General features: G+C 35.3%; 1 protein-coding gene across 3 annotated transcripts; it reads left to right on the top strand.

The window, feature by feature from the left end:
- Nucleotides 1-20: 20 nt before the first annotated feature.
- On the top strand, nucleotides 21-22,081 carry LOC124835004 (ABC transporter C family member 2-like). 3 transcript variants are annotated; one of them, XM_047309850.2, is made up of 28 exons: nucleotides 21-112; nucleotides 1,009-1,420; nucleotides 1,557-1,735; nucleotides 2,178-2,217; nucleotides 3,064-3,220; nucleotides 3,475-3,589; nucleotides 3,671-3,751; nucleotides 5,092-5,116; nucleotides 5,638-5,694; nucleotides 5,878-5,943; nucleotides 6,249-6,323; nucleotides 6,992-7,099; nucleotides 7,364-7,498; nucleotides 8,326-8,432; nucleotides 8,549-8,642; nucleotides 9,448-9,615; nucleotides 9,886-10,026; nucleotides 10,305-10,505; nucleotides 12,324-12,422; nucleotides 12,537-12,689; nucleotides 13,365-13,744; nucleotides 13,963-14,143; nucleotides 14,227-14,550; nucleotides 14,641-15,397; nucleotides 16,335-16,456; nucleotides 17,349-17,594; nucleotides 18,496-18,913; nucleotides 21,705-22,081. In XM_047309850.2, exons 2-28 carry the CDS (start codon nucleotides 1,088-1,090, stop codon nucleotides 21,800-21,802), a joined length of 4,860 nt encoding a protein of 1,619 aa, XP_047165806.1. In that variant the 5' UTR covers nucleotides 21-112; nucleotides 1,009-1,087; the 3' UTR covers nucleotides 21,803-22,081. The 3 variants fall into 3 exon arrangements, with proteins under 3 accessions (XP_047165806.1, XP_047165807.1, XP_087972264.1); XM_047309851.2 differs by having other exon boundaries at nucleotides 89-107; XM_088116138.1 differs by lacking the exon at nucleotides 21-112 and adding an exon at nucleotides 153-284.
- The last annotated feature ends 557 nt before the right edge of the window (nucleotides 22,082-22,638 follow it).

Raw genomic sequence — 22,638 nt, 5'->3', positions numbered from 1 at the left:
AAAAACTTTTCTCTACTTATTTAATATCAGCGTGCACAGGGAAAGCCGAATCTGGTTATATCATTTCACTCTCCACTTTTCTTTAGGGCCACACCTCAGTGAAGCTGGTTAGGTTCGCTTTCTCTATCTCCACCTTATCTTCCATGTTCTTGTTTTCTTCTCCCGACTTTTAAACCTTTTCCCTTATTTTCTGTTCATACTTCTCCGCCGGCACTTCGCTCTTCTTCTTTCTCACGCTTTATTTGTTCTCCATTCGAGATGCGGAAAATTTCACTCAAATCCATGTCTTCACCTCTGTCTTCTGTTTACTTTATTTGATACTTTTGTATTTCACGTCTTTTATCTGTGTTGATTTAGCTATCTTAGATATCCTGTTTCAGCTATGGAATTTGCACTAGAGATTAGACTGCGTGTGGAGTGTAGATTCTGAGTAATAAAATAAAGTGAAAGCTTGAAAAATAGGAGTTGATTAAGATTCTATTTGCTAAAGTATAATATGTAGAGGTGCAGTGTATGTATGCACGGGAGTTGTGGAAATCAGTTCTCTTCCATTTCCAGTTTGTTGTTTAATTATTTTAAGAATAAAACTTTTATACGCTTTCGGCAGTGTTTTAGTGTTGTTTTCAAATCAGAGCTGTAAGTTTACCTTGGTAATATCCGTAACAGGTGAAATCCCTATTCTGACAGGAAAACAATAGTAAACACACGTGTAAGGTTGCATATAAGTTTTGTTCTTAGTTTTATTTCAGCTTCCTCAGTGATTTTAAATTTAGTTTGGCGTACCAATAAAACAGGGAACTGCGGAGAGATTCAGTGATGAGTTTTTCATGTCAGTTCCTTAGGAAATCCAGGAAACGGATGAGGAACCTCGGAAGAAGATTGAACTAGAAATCAGAAATAAAATTTGTAAATTGCACTAGGAGATAATGACAGTTTGGATGTTCTATTATTGACTCGCTTGAGGTTGGTATGCAGAAGCAGTTAATTCTGGAATTCTTTTGGTTTTAGGTTCGTCATTTGAAGATTGAAGAGAGCCGATTTTGTGATGTGTTTTGCTTAAAGTTATCCAATAAACCAGTCAATAAAAATGGCTTTTGAGCCATTGGATTGGTATTGTCGGCCAGTTTCAAATGGAGTATGGAGTAAAGCAGTGGAGAATAGCTTTGGTGCTTACACCCCTTGTGCGGTTGATTCTCTTGTCATCTCCATTTCTTATTTGATACTTCTAGGCCTGTGCATATACCGCATTTGGTTGATTAACAAGGATTTCAAGGTGAAGAGGTTCCGTTTAAGGTCCAATATTTACAATTATGTCCTGGGATTGTTATCTCTATATTGTGTGGCGGAGCCATTATACAGATTGATCATGGGAGTATCAGTTCTAAATCTAGATGGCCAGACTCAATTTGCTCCATTTGAGGTGAGCTATGATTTTGATTGTTCACCTTCTTTGAGTGATCTTTTTTTATGTGCAGTACCTTCTATTTCTTCTGGTTTAACCTTTTCTGGAAGATTTATATTCTCTTCGTTAAAGCTTTGGTGTAATTTATTCACAGATAGTTTCACTGATCATTGAGGCTCTTGCGTGGTTCTCTATGCTAATTTTGATTGGGGTTGAAACTAAAGTCTACATCCGAGAATCCCGATGGTTTGTCAGATTTAGTGTGATTTATGCTATTGTAGCGGATGCTGTAATGTTCAATCTCATCATTTCTCTGAAGGAGTTCTATAGCAGGTTTGTTGGTTAATGATAACATGGCATGCATTGACTATTGAGATTTCATTAAAATCTGCATTTTCCCAGTAGATGTAAATTAAACTAGAAAGATAAAACCTAGAGTACGTACAAGAATATGTTAGAAAGGATGAGCGGTTAAAGTAAACAAGTTGATCAATAAAGGATGGGAGGAAAAATATGAGTAACTTCTCTCTCTTATACCTTTTTAAGCATTAATGGAGGGAATGTGTGGTAAGATAGAGCACGTTTAAAACATGAGTCACTTCTCTCTCTACTTCCAAATCCCCCAGCATCGCAAGGGAGACAAAATCTAAGGATTGGTTTATTTTGGGTCCATGTAATTACATAAGTCTTTGTATGCATCTGTAGTGTATTATTTTAGACTGCCCCACTCCCATTATATGAAACAAAACAAGCTTACATTTGGTTTCCTTTGCAGCTCTGTGTTCTATTTGTACATCAGTGAGGTGGTTGCTCAGGTATCATGTGCTCTTCAATTTATTGTCCTGTGATCGATGATACTTTATATCGTGTTTGCTTGTCCGAAATACACTTTTGAGTCTTCTTGAGGCTGCCGATGATCCTTGTGGCCCTTGTAAAGCTTTCAAAATGAATGTTGTGCAGTTAAAATTAGCAGTCACTTTCATTACTGTTTTGGACTTTGGAGCTAACCTTTTTTGGAAGTATGTGGTTTCACTGTTGTAATATGTCTTGTTGCTAGTTACTTTTGATGTTGATTTACAGAAATGAGTGTAAAGAGAAAGAATACAGAGTCTGTATATTGTAGTATATGGATGGGGATGAAAAGAAATAACTTGATTCAGCCAGGTCCCATATGCACACTTGCACTAGTAAACTGTGTGTAGTACAGCTTTAGCAAGCCTGTCCCAAATCTCTTTTGAAACCAGCATTACACTTTAAGGCTGTCATGCTGGATCCTTGTATATGTAATAATTTTGACAACATGCCTCCGTTGCATCAAGAGAGTAGCCTTTCTACTTTGGATTTGATTCTGTATACCTATGGAAAAAAATTGGTTCCAGTGTTAAAGTTTTAATTTTTTGTTGCATTTTGTAGAAATGCAAAACTTGCATTATTAGGTTGTCTTTATGATTTTTTTTTATTGTAATTCTGAAGTTTGCTTTGAGGGGTTGCTATTTTGCATTTACAGTTTGATTGAAAATTTTTGCAGCACCATTGAACCTCTTCCTCCTTGTTTTTCTCCCTTCTACCTTCATTGGACATGTTGTTATCCTCCCCTACTTAGAACCCTAATAAATTTTTCTTTTCATAAAGATTTATGTGTTTTCTCTTTTTGGGTCCAGGTTTTGTTTGGAGTACTTTTGCTTGTGTATCTTCCTACTTTGGATCCTTATCCGGGTTATACGCCCATTGGGAGTGACATGATCGTTGAAGTTGCATATGATGAACTTCCTGGAGGAGATATGATATGTCCCGAGAGGAGTGCCAACATATTTTCAAGTATGTATCACACATTTTGTATAAAATTTTCAAACAGCTAAAAACGTTGTGGATACTTTTCGAAAATGCTTTAATAATTATTGTGAAGAGGATTTGGAGCAGCACACTCTGGGTTGAATAAGCTATTATCTTTTCATGTTTTCTGCTGGTAGTTATAAATGTTTTTTATATTATTAGCATGCACACCACTGACCAGCATCCTTTAAATTATACTCTCGGATTAACTTGTTTTTCATGGCTTCTTCCATTGGCAGGAATAATGTTTTCTTGGTTGAATCCCCTCATGAAACTAGGATATGAAAGACCACTGAATGAGAGAGATATATGGAAATTAGATACATGGGAACGGACAGATACACTAATCAATAAGTATTTTTTCTCTGAAAATGCTACATTTCTACTAAGTTATCACCTTTTATTTTTTCTTTATAGTACCTCTTGACTCTGTAGGTTCCAGAAATGCTGGGCTGAGGAATCTCGGAAGCCAAAACCGTGGCTTTTAAGAGCATTAAATGCAAGCCTTGGAGGAAGGTATGGATAAATGAGGAATAATAGATCCCAATGCCCTTTTGTTATGTTCCCTTTTTTATCTTGCTGAAAAACTAGATTAGTAAGTGCTATGTAGACAAAACAGAAAGCCAAGAGGCGGAAGAACATGTGTTAATTGATCGATAGCCTATGTCTGATATCTCAACTTATAGTAGATGCTATATAAATATTAGGATGGTGGTTTTTCAATTGTTCATTTATCAATCCAGTTCTAATTGATCGCTACATGGGTTTGGTGTTGGCTCTTTCCCCTTCCCCATGGTTGGTTGTAATATTATTTATCTTTTCTTCTTATTGCATATTCCTCTAGAAGCACATGATTGTTGAAGCTTTGGAGTGCCAACCTAGTTGGATTTGATTTCAAAGCTTCATAACGATGCTTTTTTGGAGTGAAGCCTTTCATCATAAAAAAAATAAGCTCTAATTGGTAATCAAGAATGAATCCAGAATTACCACCCTTGATTCGGGGCCAATACCTCCTTAATTCATGGCACATGTTTTATTTTTAACAGTTTGTAATATTCATAATGCTTCCCCTAGCCTATACCTTAGTTAACTTAATTTATATTACGAGCTCTAATTTTTTGTCTGATCAGACATTCTTTTATCAATGTACAACTTCAGCACACAGTTAATGTTGTGTAGATAGTACATGATTTTATTGTCTAGGACATCCTTAATTCATAGAACTTGCCTCAATTACTTTCTCTTCTCTTTGCATTTCCTCCTTTATCTAATTTCAATGAAGAGATTTCATTAGAAGGGATACAAAGAAAATGAATATATCCTTAGCTAGTCTCTTATGTTATAACCTTGTTGTTTGCTGTAACTTATAGCCAAAGGGTATCTTATTGTCATACCTTTATGTTTTTTTTATCTCTTTGCTAGTAAAATTCTTTATGTATATTAAAAATTCACCCAAAATACCAGCATGCCTAGACTATAAGTTTCTAGCAGTTGGATAATGTAAAATAAATGGTTGGTAAATGGGAGGATAGTGGACTATATGTAGTCATCCTTTTAACTTTCTATATTTTGGGCTATGTAACTCCATATATTGTTGTGGTGCCTTAACTTTAGAATGGGGTTAGTACCATCTATTACTGGTTCATAATCAGAGCAGAAATGTAACATCAATAGTATTTAGTGCTGTGAAGTTGATTTTCATATGTTAACCAGTAAATCTACTTTTACGTAGTAAAATATGTTTATGACTGGGAATGCACTTGCTGTTCAGTATTAAACTGCTGGTGTTTTTACTCCTTATCAATGTTTATAATTATATGCATTTCATTAATTTATATTTATTTTGATTCCTGTAGGTTTTGGTGGGGAGGCTTTTGCAAGGTGACCTCAAATTTCTTTGATTAAGATTTCATGAATACATCATGGATAACATTAGATAGGATATGTTGGCTGTATGTGAGTTTTTCTGATTTCGTTAGGATAGTTCTCTGTTTTTTTCTTTCAATGTTATATATGATTTCTCAATAAATGCTAATAATTTGTTTGTTACAACAACATTATCAACTGTCTAGCAGAAGAATATATAGAAGATTTATACTGGTAATTCGTTTTGTTATATATCTACTGCTGAGGTGAACATTATGATGCTTAAAATATTTATGCATCCACTTAATATCAACTATCAATTTAAGTCAGTATTATGGACATGTATCGATCAGTGGGTTGCAAAGCTATGTAATAATTATCCAGGCTTGGTTTACTGGCAATCTTGTGTTATACCTTAAGTGTAAAATATATGAAGACCATTTGATTTGAATATTTGAAGTACTTTTGCATGATTAAACTGCTGAATTGAAAACTTTATATCTGATTTATTTTTTTCTTTTGCTTACAACATGTAGATTGGCAATGATATTTCCCAATTTTTGGGCCCACTTATATTGAATCAGCTGCTACAGGTTAGTTGCTATTTCCCTGGATTGTCACTGGTTAAATACTGATCGTGCACATTTAGTGGCCTACTGTGAAGACCATCCCAAAGTTTATTACGCATGCAAAGACAAAATTATTCTCTAAAATCATAATAGTTTTATTTTTAACAGCTGTAATGTCATTTGACTTGTCCTACAAATTGTCTGTAGGCTATGCAAAATGGTGATCCGTCCTGGACTGGCTATGTTTATGCCTTCTCAATATTTGTTGGAGTGGTATGATTCAAATTATTTAAACTCTTGATTGGTAATAATTGGTTTGGTTAAATTCATTATAAAGGCAGCAGTTCTGATGCTTGTATTTTTAATTTGCTATATTATGCTGACTGCAAAGATTTTACTACTGTTCTTGTACATGTTTAGCATTTGCTTCTGCATGTTACAAGTTTTGGCAAACAATAACCACACTTTGTGGTAAATTTGTCTGATATCGATGGCCACGTGATGGAATTATGTGCCAATAATTTATATTTTTGCATGTTTTTACTTATCAAGAGCCTATCTAAATTTCTCTTTGGTAGGTCTTTGGCGTGTTATGTGAAGCTCAATATTTTCAGAATGTTATGCGTGTTGGTTTCAGGTTAAGATCAACATTGGTAAGCCCTTTCTATTTTACATACATTTATTCACACCTTTATTTCCTGTTTCTTTGTTTGTCAAAGGACTACTTGACCTAAAAATTTATGCCATTTAATGGGTAACAATGATTTTATATGGAAAGATTATTAGATTCGTAATAAAGTATTTTTGTGCTAAAAGTATTGAAAGTTTTCTGTTTTTGATCCGTCCTTCCCCTGCATTTGCTGTACCTTTCAACTTTCTATTCTTACAAGTCCTAGGGGGTATTAAGGTGTTTTTGTTGTATCCAAATCAATGAGGTCACTTAGTCCAAAATCTACCCATGTAAATATTTTGGGTCATCAACCTTATTTCAGGAATTATAATGTATTGGGAACACCCTTAATTGTGGATACCCCTAGCCACTTTAGTTGCAGTCTCTTTTATGGTTTCCTTAATTTTAACCTCAAGTGTAGAGATTTAGTTCTCTACGTTGTCTTGAATGACATAAATAAAATGCATAATGCTTTGGCACCTTACAAACAAGTTTTATTGTTATTAGACAATGCATGTCTACTGAAATTTTTAAAACCCAAATTGTAAGACAGTGCATGTATGGAAACTCATCAAACTCAGCAAGTAGTTGCGTTTAACATGTTGAGTTTGGTATTGCATTTATTTTTCCCTCTTGTTTTCTTTCTTGAAGGTGGCTGCTGTATTTCGCAAGTCTCTAAGACTTACTCATGAAGCACGAAAGCAATTTGCAACTGGAAAAATAACCAACTTGATGACTACTGACTGTGAGGCTCTTCAGGTATGCTTTTATCTCTGGTGTCTGATGTCTAAATTTCAATTAAGCAACCGCAAAACAATTTTTATATTATTCTGGGAAGTTTGAATATACTTTGGGGAATGGTTCTGGAGTCTGAAACAAGAGATACTAATTTAATTTACTTGTAAACAAATTCTTGAAACTCTTGTATGCTATAAACTTCCTTAGCAGTATGTTTGATGTAATATTGCCTCTGCGATTAATCTCACACTATGCCAAGCGACAATTATATTTTTTCTTTGACAGCAAATATGCCAGTCACTTCACACTTTGTGGTCGGCTCCGGTTCGAATTGTTGTTGCTTTGATTCTTCTTTACCAACAACTCGGTGTTGCTTCCCTTCTTGGTGCCTTGCTGCTAGTTCTTATGTTTCCGTTACAGGTATAGAGGCCACATACTTATTTTTTCTACGTTATCACAGCACTATAATTTATTAGTATAAAATAAATATACTCTCATGAAGGTAATTAAATTAAACCAGTTTATCACATTGCAGTGTGTTTCTTTCCTTCCTGGAGTTTCATGTAGTTATGGATCGTGTAATTCATGATTTAAATTGTATGGTTCGGCTAGTTATTGATTCTATCATAAGGTGAATCTCAAATTATTTTAAAACTTACTATACATGAATGAATTGGTACAATCTCATATTATAGATACAAATGACACAATACTACAATGGGTTATTTTCTCTCTTTTTAACTCCTCTTTCACTAATTCTCATGTAAGAAATTGAAAAGTCACGTGAGCTTACATTGTTAATCGGAAAGGAGTTGCAGGATCTCTTTTGAACTTATCCTATTTGATTATTCTACTTTCATGCATGCGCACTATTTGACTGATCCATTGAGTCACCTCCAAAATTTCAAAATAAAGGCTTTTCAAACTTCTATATAAACTTATAATTTGATATAGCTTATATGCTTAAGTTATTTTTGTTGTCCTGAATCGCTTACAATTATGATTCATGATTAAAAAATTTGCTTGGAAATTCCCGAGTTGAATGTTGATTTGATAACCTTCATTCCATTAGGTAAGTGGGGTGCTCATCTAAATCTACTTTTGAAAACACCAATAAGTATCTTTCGCAAGTTAGTAATTTACATCAACAATTGTATTTGTAGGTTGTTTGGGTATCATTATAGAAGCTTACTGAAAACACAAATTAATTTGATTTTCTGACTTTAGTAATGTGTTTGTGGAAGCAGACATTTATCATCAGTAGAATGCAGAAGTTTTCTAAGGAGGGATTACAACGTACAGACAAAAGAATTGGTCTTATGAATGAAATCTTAGCTGCCATGGACACTGTAAAGTATGTCTTTTGAGTTTAATCATTAAATTGCAAGTATTGCTTAGCTATATTATTGTTTCATATATAAAATGTTAAGTTGTAACAGTTTTGTTGTTGGTTATGGGTACTTGGATTAGGTATTATGCATGGGAGAGTAGTTTCCAGTCTAAAGTACAGATCGTCAGAAATGATGAATTATCATGGTTTCGTAAAGCATCATTACTTGGAGCGGTATGACATACAATTCAAGATATTAGTGTTTCAATTGTTTTTATCTGGGCTGTGTTAGAATTTAAGTAATCTCAGGCTGCCCTTCTGTGGGCTGGTAGTATAAGTGACTACTATAAACCGCAAAATATTTGCTACATAAATATAGTTTCCATGAAGTAATAGCCTCTATAACTTTCTTCTTCTTACAATTGTTTCTATCTATAGTTGAATGAAGAGACCGTGATCAATTCATTGCCATAATGGAGTGCTTCCCGTCCAACAAATGATTTTTATTAATGAAACTAATATTACTGCAGTTATGATTAGGTTTGATAAATGGATAAGAGACAAAATTCTGGACAACCATTTTAATGGACATCTATGGCAGTATTGAAAGGGCCTTGAATTTGTAATTAAATACAATACTGGAACTCATTACCTGCTCAATCGTGCAGCTGACAGAATCAATATTTCAATGCGACAGTAAGAGAAATGTAACATGTGATGAAGGATAGATGGATGATTTCTTAACAAAGAATAATTTTTACTTAACCACTTAGCAGCCCATTTTTCTAAAGTAATGATTTTTCATTTCACTTCCCTTTTTAAATAAAGAAAAATCTCAGTGAAAGGTCCAAGAGTCCCCACTCTACAAAGCACAGATAACATAACTACTGTAAGATTTAGTGCAGAATTATCTTGATGTACAGTTTTCTGCTGTTGCAATTTCGTAAAATATATATGTTTGGCATGGAAATCAAGTAGTTTTTATCCTGGTATTGATTCTTCATTCCAACCCTGTATTTATTGACTTTGTGTTTGGCAGTGCAATGGATTTATACTGAATAGCATTCCAGTTTTTGTAACTGTGATTACTTTTGGAGTCTTCACCATGCTTGGAGGGGATCTGACTCCTGCTAGAGCTTTTACATCACTTTCTCTGTTTGCTGTGCTCCGATTTCCTCTTTTCATGCTTCCTAATACTATAACTCAGGTCAGGTTATTCTCATTTGCACCTTTCTGTTTGTTTCCTTAATTTTGCAGCCAGATGCCTTTGTTTGTATTTTGTACTCTCCTTTCTTTGTTCTCAAACAAAATTTAATTATTGTATAATTGACAGAGTGAACTAACTTGATTAGTTTATGAAAAGGGGGAAATGAAAAACCAGCTTACTTTTTATGTTGTCTTAAATGAGTTAAGTGGAAATTAATACTGTACCGGTATAGTTCACTTTGGCCTAATTCTTCTTTTTTTTGTGTTAAAGGTGGTTAATGCAAATGTATCTTTGAAACGACTGGAAGATTTGCTCTTAGCAGAAGAGAGAATACTTCTACCAAATCCACCTCTTGATCCAATTTTACCAGCTGTCTCAATCAAGAACGGATACTTTTCTTGGGATGCAAAGGTCGATGTCCTTTTGACATTATGATGCTTATATATTTCATCATTAAGTGCATATATCCGTGCTTGCAGAAAGGACATCTGTTCACTGGCACCCTCGTGCTGCAAAACATTTTTTTTATCAATTAAAATGAATTCATATTAATCTAGCATTAAAATATTTTTTTCCAGAAGTGTGTGGTCATTCCAAATTTTGTTGTATTTGATATCCTTTGGAATTCTGAAGGTCTTACATCTTGAATTTTTTAGAAAAAAGCTTATAGTTCAATTTTCTTTCTTCAGGCAGAGCGTCCTACATTGTCAAACATAAATTTGGAAATACCTGTTGGCTGTCTAGTTGCAGTTGTTGGCAGTACAGGTGAAGGAAAGACATCGTTAGTGTCTGCAATGCTTGGAGAAATGCCTCCAAGTGGAGATTCAACCGTTGTTTTGAGAGGAACAGTTGCTTATGTACCCCAAGTTTCATGGATTTTTAATGCAACTGTAAGTTAATATTATAGTCTATTTACTAGTTCATAACTTTTACAAATGTGAGAAAGAAGATAGTAAGGTGGTGAGAGAAAATAAGTTGGAAAAGTGTTCAGATATTCAGTAAATGGGCCAAATTTTTTAAATACAAGATGTTGATTGTAATCCCTTTATCTAAGCAAACCCAATTGCAATAACAAACGTCTCATATCTTTTTAACACATTAAAACGAAGCATCCTCTAAAAATGGGGAATACGAGAATGTTGTTTCAAACCATATGCCCCAATTTGTACTAAAATTTCAATTAACAAATGATTCTTGATCTTTACTGAGGATGCATTGCAACTAATCTAAAAGACTTATTACTTAAATCTCTTTAAATTAGCCTTATTGAAAATTAAGCTGCAATCATGATTGGGAGGAGGCACTCCCAAGTGCTATTGCTGAAATCCCAGATTGACCAGATATATCAAAGGTAGTCCTTACAATGCCTGGACAGTCTTATCCTGATAATTTTGTTGAATGGAGTTACACAAAGTTCAATTTTAAGATGGTACCAAAACATTTCTTAGATCTACTATCGAGCCACTCTTATTTGCCTTGGGCCACCTACATTTATTATCCACATTGAAGATGTCTTGTGGGGGCTGTTGAGATATGTGAGCAATGCAGTGCTTACACAGCTTGGACAGTGATAAGTACCCGAGCAGTTGGGGAACCTATCCTCAAAAGGTAGCTATTGAAGAGGATGAACCAAACATTTAAATATTCCATCGAGCATTCCATACCACAATATGGACAGTCTTATCCTGATAATTTTGTTGAATGGAGTTAGACAGTTCATTTTTAAGATGGTACCAAAACATTTCTTAGATCTACTATTGAGCCACTCTTATTTGCCTTGGCCCACCCACATTTATCCACATCGAAGATGTCTTGTGGGGGGTGTTGAGGTATGTGAGCAATGCTTACACAGCTTGGACAGTGATAAGTACCGGAGTTGCCGGGGAACCTATCCTCAAAAGCCTAGCTATTGAAGAGGATGAACCAAACATTTAAATATGGGAGTTGGGCACCTCCTAATACCCAACTTCCTATCAAATAGTCCTCACTTTAAAAACCAGTTTTGTTTTATTAACCAGTTTTATGTGAAGTTTTGTTCTAAAGCCCAAATTTTAAGATTATGCTAGAGATGTTACCACTCTGTATCCCTATTTTGATGGTTTCCTGTAGTTTTGAAGTCCTGCGATGTGAATTTGGCAATCAACACTTTCTGTTTTTGAGGATGTGTGTTAAAAATCTATTATTTATACTTTGTAATAGAAGTTTTGGAAATTACTTGTGTAGGGGCTAAAAGGTTTTAATTTCAAGAAGGACAAGACTTTAGGTGCAGTGTTTTTGGTGATTCTAGTGTTGTTCCTGTCAAAATTGGACTTTTACGGTTTTACCAAAGTAACCCATTTTACTAACCTCAACGTTAATTGTCAAGGTGAAACTCCAAAACTGGGACATAACACCTAAGATAATTAGGTCGCCTATTTGTCCTTCACAAAATTCTGCTAGAGCTTACTCAAAGGATTGCATTTGGTGGTTTTTGTAGATTTCAGGATTGATAAAGTTAAAGTCCTCGAAGATGGATTTTTTCTAATGAAATTTCATCTACCTACCATATAAGTGATAGGTTCTTATCAATTCGTAAAATTATGTTTGATTCAGTTTGTCGTTTGATCTTGTCATATTTATGACATTACAGATATAGTGCTATTAACCATTTGATTATTATTATGTCTGTTAACGTGGGGCTTTTGATATCTGAAACTTTATTTATTCAGGTACGGGATAATGTTTTGTTTGGTTCTGTCTTTGACACAACAAGATATCAAAGGGCAATAAATGTGACCGAACTGCAACATGACGTTGAGTTACTTCCTGTGAGTGTATATGAGCAATAGCACTTAACTGCTTATATTGAATGCTCTGTTTAATTCTTGGATTTATGTTGGTTGGCTTGCTTCCTTCTTTTTACTCACATACTCAATGACTAGGGTGGTGATCTTACTGAAATTGGGGAAAGAGGGGTAAACATCAGTGGTGGCCAAAAGCAGAGAGTTTCCATGGCTAGAGCTGTGTACTCCAATTCTGATGTGTACGTCTTTGATGACCCCCTAAGTGCTCTGGATGCGCATGTTGCTAGACAGGTTATCTTCGTGTCTACTGACTCCACTATAAAGAGACTTCCTGTTATTTCTATTGCTTGTCTGTTCTATCTCGAAAGTAAATTTATGCTGTAGTATCGTTTTTTGGTCATCTTATATAAATCTTAACTGTTACATATTGACACTAATTACCACCCAATTAAATTGTTTCTGATGCTGGAGTGCTGTGTATACACAGGATCTGCCAATTTAGTTCATCTATAGTATAGTAATATATGACCAAATTTGTGATTTAGAGTGATTTTATGTCTAGGATTTTATTGCAGTGGGGGCTCCTTAATTTATTGATAAGAGAAATCTACTTCCTCCTTCTTTGGCAGTACATGCCATGAGGCATGCCTTCTATTTGCATTTCTTATGTTCAATACTATTGTTCTCTTTCATATAACATGTATGTATATGTAAATGTACATGTTAATATCTGTGATTTATCTGTTACATAACAGGGCACATATACCACGGGGTCAATTCTATTGGTGAAATTATCATGCTCATGTTCTTAGAGATACTGAATAAAGCATGCAATTAGTTTTCTCGGTTCAGTGACCGTTGCTTAAAATGGAAATATCTCAATTTATGTTGTTGAAACTTGAAATTTGATTCACAATCTTAGTATTATCTTACAACTGTCTAATCTGCCCTACTATAATATCTCAGGTTTTTGATAAATGCATCAAGGGAGAATTGAGAGGGAAGACCCGAGTTCTTGTTACGAATCAGCTGCATTTCCTTTCACAGGTTGATAGAATCATTTTGGTCCATGAAGGTATGGTGAAGGAGGAGGGAACTTTTGAGGAACTCTCGAACCATGGACCGCTGTTCCAGAAGCTTATGGAAAATGCAGGAAAGATGGAGGAGTATGAAGAAGAAATTGTAGATACTGAAACAACAGATCAGAAGGCCTCTTCAAAATCAGTGGCCAATGGAGAAGTTGATGGTTTTGCAAAGAGTGGAAGTAAACCTAAAGAAGGAAAATCAGTCCTTATTAAACAAGAAGAACGGGAAACAGGGGTAGTCAGCTTGGGTGTTCTAATCAGGTAATAAGATTAGATGAATGTAAATGAACTGAAGGACAGTGATTTCCAACCATTTATTGCACCTGCAAAAATTGTTGGATGAAATGAAAAATGCCATTCTTAGCTGTAACCCTGATGATAGGCGTCCATAGGGTTATGGAATACAGTGCATATTTATGTCTTTATTTTTCCACTTGCTCCTTTTTCATGTAGTCTTCATCGTCTTGGGCTGTTTTCAGGTACAAGAATGCATTAGGAGGGTTTTGGGTGGTTCTGATACTATTTGGATGCTATATAGCTACAGAAACATTGCGGATATCAAGTAGCACATGGTTAAGCCATTGGACTGATCAAAGTGGTACAGAGGGTTACAACCCTGCCTTCTACAATATGATATATGCAGCTCTATCATTTGGTCAGGTATAGTTCTCTTACAAAGTCACTTCTTAGCCCTCAATTTGATTGAAATGTGGAGTGTACTAATTTCAAATTGTGTATTTCAGGTTTTGGTGACTTTAACAAATTCTTACTGGTTAATCATATCAAGTCTTTATGCGGCCAGAAGGTTGCACGAAGCCATGCTTAGCTCCATATTACGGGCTCCGATGGTGTTTTTCCAAACAAATCCACTTGGAAGAGTTATCAACAGGTTTGCAAAGGATCTAGGTGACCTTGATCGGAATGTAGCTCCATTTGTAAATATGTTTCTAGGTCAAGTGTCCCAGCTTCTTTCAACCTTCATCCTCATAGGAATTGTCAGCACAATGTCCTTGTGGGCAATACTGCCATTGTTGGTGTTGTTTTACGTAGCTTATCTATATTATCAGGTATAGTAATTACCACTATATTCTTGCTTTTACTCAATTGAGTTCAAATTTTGAAATAAATTTGTTTTCTCTTTAATTTCTATGTTTTAGAGCACTGCTCGTGAAGTGAAGCGCTTAGATTCGATTAGCAGATCTCCTGTTTATGCACAGTTTGGAGAAGCATTGAATGGCTTATCAACAATTCGTGCTTACAAAGCATATGATCGTATGGCCGATATAAATGGGAAAGCCATGGACAACAACATTCGATTCACATTGGTGAACATAAGCGGAAACAGATGGCTAGCAATCCGATTGGAAACCTTGGGAGGCCTCATGATATGGTTTACTGCAACCTTTGCTGTCATGCAGAATGGTAGAGCGGAAAACCAGCAAGTATTCGCATCCACCATGGGATTGTTACTTAGCTATGCTCTGAACATTACTACTTTGCTTACCAGTGTGTTGAGGCTTGCAAGTTTGGCTGAGAATAGTTTAAATGCAGTTGAACGGATTGGCACTTACATAGATTTGCCTTCTGAGGCTCCCTCTATAATTGATGATAATCGCCCTCCTCCTGGCTGGCCTTCTTCAGGCTCAATAAGATTTGAAGATGTTGTTCTTCGCTATCGACCTGAACTGCCTCCTGTGTTGCATGGCTTGTCTTTCACCATTTTCCCAAGTGATAAGGTTGGCATTGTTGGGAGGACAGGTGCAGGAAAATCAAGCATGCTTAATGCATTGTTTCGAATTGTGGAATTGGAACGAGGAAGAATATTGATAGATGATTATGATGTTGCAAAGTTTGGGCTTGCTGATTTGCGTAATGTTCTGGGCATTATACCACAAGCTCCAGTTCTCTTTTCAGGTATTTATGATATAATAATTTTCTGAAATTATGTTGGCAGTCTTTAATACCAATGCCAAGGTTTTGTTTCAGATACAATTGTCCAATAACCAAACAGAAAATGTTCAGTCAGGAGTTATTTGTTGAAGTTGTGAATATGAAACATGATGTTGAAGAGCTGTTCGATGCATTTTAAGGAATTTTAAATTATTAGAATACGAATTAAGAATAGTCAATATCCTGAGGTCCCTACACCAAATTATTAGACCAAAATAAATTTGGATAAGAATACTCAATAAAATTCAATTAAATTATGATACAGAGAGATGAACACTTATGGATGATTAGATTTTACAGCCAATAATTTATATTACGAGCTCTAATTTTTTGTCTGAGTAATGTGGAATGATTTCTGAGCTCTCGATAATTTCGTTTGTATATACCACTGGAAACTACCTATGGGACCATTTGGTAAGAGACAAAGGAATATTTAGGTATATATTTAATTAAGCACTTGTTCAATAAGCTCTTGTCAAATGACAGCTTATTCATAAATCAACTGTCAAATTTAATGAAATAAATTAAAAATAGCTTATATAAGTTCAAAACTTGAAACATGCTCTTGGACATGCCCTCAAATTCCAATTGAAAGGATGACTAAATCTAAGGATAATATATTTATGTGAAAATAATTAAAAATTTACTTGACTGGAAACGGCTTTCCCTTATTGATTGGTGAGCTAGTTAACCTCATCAATGAAAAAACTCTGGCCAAATCTAGTCTAGAAATATTTCCAGGCCTCAGTGGTTAGATCGGGCTCAACCTTGCTTTCTTTCTGTAAACTGATAGATATATTTTGTCAACTTGAATTATTTAATTTTTAATTATTTAGAAAACATAAAATATAAAAACGAAATAATATCATTAACAACATTAAGCTCGGCTAACTCTTTGTAGGAACTGTGAGATTTAATCTGGATCCTTTTAATGAACACAATGATGCTGATCTCTGGGAGGCTCTGGAGAGGGCACATTTGAAGGATGTGATACGGAGGAATTCTTTGGGGCTGGATGCTGAGGTAAATGCAAATAGGTGTTTTTGCTAGTGGTAGTTGTGTTACTGAGTATTGTTGAAAATGGTAGCATTCTCGCATTCTTTATGTTTAAACAAGTCCTGTTGAATCTACCATATAATTGAATTTGATTATTATTGCGTTCACCCTTCTGTTGCTTTTTGCATATTGTCATGCTGCTCGCAAATATTTTTACTGTGAGTGGTTTGTGATGTCTTGATCACTTGTGAGGGCGTTAGTGATATGGTAGTGTAGTCAGACATGCATAGCATAGTAATTGTATAAATAAATTGACGCTGAGTTTAGAATATGGGTGCTCTATATTCCTGGTATTTCCTCAATTCCTCTTGTGTGTAGCTTGTTGGCCATGTTCATGGGTATAGAATGGACCAAAGTAAGAATTTGACGGATGAGATAAACTTGTGTGCAAGCCTTGCTCTAGTTTGTCTTGTCATGTTCGGGATTAAATTCTTAGACTATTACTTCCTACTTTTAGAATTTGGCTTATGAGGAATTAAAGAGTGGTTTAGAAAAAAGTGGCAAAGCAGACAATCACGTTTCATCTCTGGGTGCTTGTTTTTGCTGTTTGTGGTGTATGAGGGATGAGCATAGTATGAGATCATGTGCCAGAGATCTCATAGCTGTGCATCCTCTATTCCAATGATCAGTTCATCGAATATTCCAAGTAGAGGGAACTGGACTGTTTCGTTGATGCTTCTCATCTGCCCCTGGGGCTTGGGTTATGTTATTTCCTTAGTTAATTTTGGCATCCTAAGATGATAAACTGTGTACCTACTATATTGTGGATATGCTTTAGAAGTGTGGAATATCCATTTTTTGTGTTAGAAATATATATTATTGGAACCAGTATTTATTGGTGAAAGTGTGTGGTATCAAGGTATCCGAGGCAGGAGAGAACTTCAGTGTTGGACAAAGGCAACTTTTGAGTCTTTCCCGGGCTTTATTGCGTAGATCAAAGATATTAGTACTTGACGAAGCAACTGCAGCAGTTGATGTTAGAACAGATGCACTCATACAAAAAACAATCCGAGAGGAATTCAAATCCTGTACAATGCTCATTATTGCTCATCGCCTTAACACTATTATTGATTGTGATCGGATTCTCTTGCTTGGTGGTGGTAAGGTATGCACTCAAAATTCCAACCATAGAGATGGCTAACTCATACTATGGTTAAAATTCTTTGGCACTGTTGTGAGTTGTACTACGGTCACTACCTTAAATGTTTTGCTTTACTGAAATTTTTATTGAAAATATGGTGCATGTGTGCTGAATTTTTTATTAAAAATATGGGGCATGTTTGAATAAACTTGTTTTGCTTGATGTTGGTAAGGTAAGCGCTCAAAATTCCAACCAGAGATGGCTAACTCACATTATGGTTAAAATCCTTTGCCACTGTTGAGTTATACTGGTGTCACTACCTTAATCTGAATTTTTTTTATTGAGAATATAGTCCATGTTTACTGAATTTTTTTTATAGAAAATATCGGGCAAGTTTGAATAAACTTCTTTATACTCACTTATAAACAATTACGCTTAAAAACAATTTATTGGAGGACAACAAATGACATAAATTTCTTTATAAGTTAATTTTGGGTAATACATAAACTTAAAAATTCAGAATTTGGAGAAATTATAAGAGAACCTTTATAAAAAAAAAAAGCAAGCTTTTTGCAGTAGATTGTTTTTGTTTGTAGTGAAATTTATTTCATTATTCTTATTTTTTCTCTCCTAGAATGTTAATGAAGAAGTTTATCTAGGTAGGTCCATGGTCAATCAGCTTATGATTTTTAGCTGACTGGTTGAAATGACAATGTCCTTTGATGATGTTGTGTATCTAGTCTAGTCTTACTCCATTGTTAGGTAGTAATGTCAATAATACATGGAAGCTTTTTTTTAGGAAAATTGATATTTTGAACAAGTTGTTGTCATGAATGCAGACTCCCTTTATTTTGACTCAATCTATGACCTGATAATGGCTTTAATTCAGTGTTATATTGATGATGCTATAATTTTATGTTTAAAGGTTCTTGAATATGATACCCCTGAGGAGCTGCTGTCAAATGAAGGCAGTTCTTTCTCGAAGATGGTCCAAAGCACAGGAGCTGCAAATGCACAATATTTGCGCAGCTTAGCACTTGGTGGGGATAAATCTGAAAGAGAAGAAAATAGGAATCTAGATGGACAGAGAAAATGGCTGGCTTCTTCACGGTGGGCTGCAGCTGCCCAATTTGCTCTCGCAGTTAGTCTCACCTCATCCCATAATGACCTACAACGGTTGGAAGTGGAAGACGACAATAGTATTTTGAAGAAGACGAAGGATGCCCTGATAACTTTGCAGGGGGTTTTGGAAAGGAAGCATGATAAAGAAATTGAGGAATCTTTAGAGCAGCGTCAAATATCCCCCGAGGGATGGTGGTCATCTCTCTTTAAAATGATTGAAGGTATTGTTTCAATCTATCTTTTGCATATCCTTCATGAGCACAAATTATGCAAATTGAAATAATTTTAGTACTCCAATTCATATATGAACTTAGGAAAACATTTTTCTCGGTGTCCAATTCAAGTTTCTGAATTAAAATTTAAGAAGCACCGGCAACTCTAGTGAGTAGTATGATGATGTGATTGACACTTTTTAAATATGAAAGTTGTTGGACATGTCTTCAACATCTGTCAGTCACATCTCAACTGTGTCACAATTAAAAAAATTCAGTTCAAACACCACTTGATAGTGGGCCACTCTACTCAAGGCCTGTAGAAATGTTTCCAAGCCCAAGACATTGTTTGACTGTGACAGCTGTTAGTATTCTGTGTTCAGTTTCTATGACAGTTATAATATTTTGTTTAGAATTCTGTTAGAATATTGACTAGGTCACACTAGAAATAATCTTTCAATGTATATTTTTGTCAATATAAAGGCAGACTTTGAATAAAAGAGGGAGAAGAAAGTTTTCCTTTTGATTTATATAGTTCTTCCTCCTTCTCCAAATCTCCGTTTTTCCAAAGTCCAATTAGCTTTCTTTGATGGCTCAGAAGTCCTTGATTGTCTTTTTCAAGCAGACTAGTATTTCCAGTTCTATCAGATCCCATGGGACGCCGGCCTCAACATTGCTGCTTTCTATGTGAGAGGGGAAGCCCGGAGTTGGTTTAAGTGGATGCACCATAACCAACAGCTTTTTGATTGGGTGTCCTTTAGTTGTATTCTTGAACTTAGATTTGGTCCCTCTACTTAGCAAATCATCAAGCAGAACTTTTCAATTTAAGACAGCTGATCGGATATCAATCCGCTTTTGAAAAACTCAACAATCGGTAAACTGTTTTATTTCAGGTCTCCTCCCTGAGATCCGCCATGAGCTATCACTCAAGCTCTCGGTTTTGCCAAACTCATTGAATCCAAAATCAGCATTGATTCCACACTGCCCTACCCCAACTATCACAGCTCCTTCTTCCAGACCCGAAACCTACCCCCCTCAGCCTAACTCAACTCCAACTGAGCTCCCCATAAAGAAACTTACCTCAACTCAAATGCAAGAACGTCGTGCGGCTGGGTTGTGCTATAATTGCGATGAAAAATATTATCCTGGCCACAAGTTCACCAACTCGTTTTTTTTGTTGTTAACTCAAGATACCCGATCTTACCCAACAGACTCACCCATGCATTCAGAACTCGAAGAACCTTTTCCCTTCCACTTGTCCACCCAATCTGTTTCCTGCCATTCTCGAATAATATCATCACCAAATGGCAGCCGCAACCAACCAATCGCACCAACAACTAACTTTTAACACAAGATTCCCACCCACCCCAGATCAATTTTTCAGAAAACCAAAAAGAAAAATCCTCCAAACTCTCTTTCTACACTTTTTCAATCTACCCATCTAAACTCAGTTGCAGCACACTCAAAACTTAAACTCCACTTTCAAAAGTTTTGCAGCTCCCATCTTTTCGTTGCCTCCTCAAGAAGCTGCCACGTGTCCCAAGCATTTACTACCTCTGAACCCACCTTCCCTCTCCACCAATAAAACCAACCCCATACACAGGCCTCCGGCCACTCCATCTGAGGACTTAATTATGATTCCCACCCACCGCACCACCCAAAGACTAACTTTTCAAATTCCATAGCAACCGCCCCAACAACCCACGCAATGTTACCCAAACCACTGATCTAGTTCGGCCCACAAATTTAGTATCCCAAAATCCAACTCACATTCCATCAAACTCGCCTCTTTCGAGCTCAATCAACCAAAACCTTGAGGAAAAGGTTAATCTACCGATGAGGGCATTGATAGTGGGTCATTCTATTCAAGGCCTGTAGAAATCTTTCCAAGCCCACGATTATGTTTGACTGTGACCGTTGTTAGTATTATGTGTTCAATTTCTATGCCAGTTGTAATATTTTGTTTAGAATTCTATTAATATTGACTAGGTGCACTAGAAATTTCTCCGTATAGATTTTTGTCAATATAAAGACAAACTTTGAATGAAAGAGAAGAAAGTTTTTCTTTTCATAGATAGTTCTTTTTTTCTTTACGTTATTGTATCACCACTTCCATTCATCTTAACATAGCTTGAGCACAAATAGAGTCAATTGAGACTTAACTATAGACACTACTATTATAAAGAAGTAAAAAAAAATAAGAATAAAAAAACGGCTTGCATTATAGATTTTACAATACTCAGTAATATTTTTTAGGTGTTTTGAAGAGACCTTTATTTTAATTATTTAGAGGTGTATTTATTAAGATTTTCTTGTGAATTATGTAAATTTTAATTTTCAATGAGATTTTTATCTTGATTAAATATTTTTGTGTTGTTGTCTGTCTTATATTTTGGACATTAACTTTGTTTGGGTGTCTATTTGAGTGTCGTATCTTTGTATTGGTGAGTCGGTCCTCTATAGATTAGAAGTAATTTGTCAGGTATTTGATTGTAAAGTGATGATCATCTGAACATATCCTAAGAGTTTAAAAATAATAAGCTGTCCTGTCCCCCGTGCAACGTGATGGGTTTCTGAAGAAGGCATTAATTTAGAAGGCCACGGGATGATTTTCAGATTTGTCTGTTTTTCCGTAATTAGTTGGTTATATGGCTCAAATAATTTTACCAACTTTGCTGATTTTAGACTGGCGTTTCAATGAAATTTTCATGATCTAGAATCCTGCGATTTTGAATGTGGTTGGAGATAAGTATACAATTTCATATTTAATGTAACTGGATCTGTTGTGCCTCTGTATTAGGTATTGCTATGATGAGCAGATTGGCCAGGAACAGGCTCCATCAAGCAGACTTTGGTTTCGAGGACAGATCAATTAACTTCGATGAAATTGATATGTAGGGAAAGCTGCACTATTTCAGATATCAGCTCTTACACAGCTGATAACTTAAGATCAAATTGAGACACCCAAGGTTTTGCTAACTCTATTTTGCCCTGTAGCTCTAGCTCTAGCTCTACAACCGAGCTATGATATCGTAGGAAATGCAACAAATATCGTATTTTGTAATTTCTTGGTTAAGAAAATCAACTTTTTTTTTAGCGAATAGGACTTGTCAGTAGAACATTTTATTATCTAGTATTGTAAATTGTTTGCCTAAAGATATTTCTTGAAGTGCTCGATTCAGGTCCCAAATACTTTTAATTATTACTGTACCGCCGCTATGCTCCAAAACTTCTGCTTGAGTGTGTTCATGCATCTTTCAAGATTACAGACGCTTCAACATTAACAGGGAAGGGTTTATAAATTTAATACTATCTTTACATTGCATGGCATGCCAATTTTGGTTGATTTTAAGTTTCCAATGTGAATTGGTGATTTTAACCCTTTTGTTAGTTTAAGTCCTACGGAGTAGAAAAATAAGACATACATTCCTAATCTAGTTTAAGAGGCATATGCATTGGTGAATGTAAATTTTTTATTTTTATTTTTCATTTGTGGAAGTGAGAAAACAATGATACATTAGAATTTTTCTTAGTTAAGGTTAATTAGAGTTTTAATGACTAATGTCTTTTGGATATTTACCAGCTATATCTTTTCATGACTTATGTTATAGTGATTATTTTTTATCAATATCATTAATATTATCTTTTATCCAATGTTGATAATTTTTTCTTTTGGACATTGGTGAAACGTTTAGCTAATATATATTTTTTATTGATTGGACAATTTCTTTAGT

This window comes from Vigna umbellata, chromosome 5 (genome assembly GCF_029865625.1).
Source record: "Vigna umbellata cultivar VRB3 chromosome 5, Vumbellata_1.0, whole genome shotgun sequence".
In the NCBI taxonomy this organism is placed as follows: domain Eukaryota; kingdom Viridiplantae; phylum Streptophyta; class Magnoliopsida; order Fabales; family Fabaceae; genus Vigna; species Vigna umbellata.
Note: the sequence above shows the minus strand (reverse complement) of the source record. Positions and strands in the feature narration are given on the sequence as shown.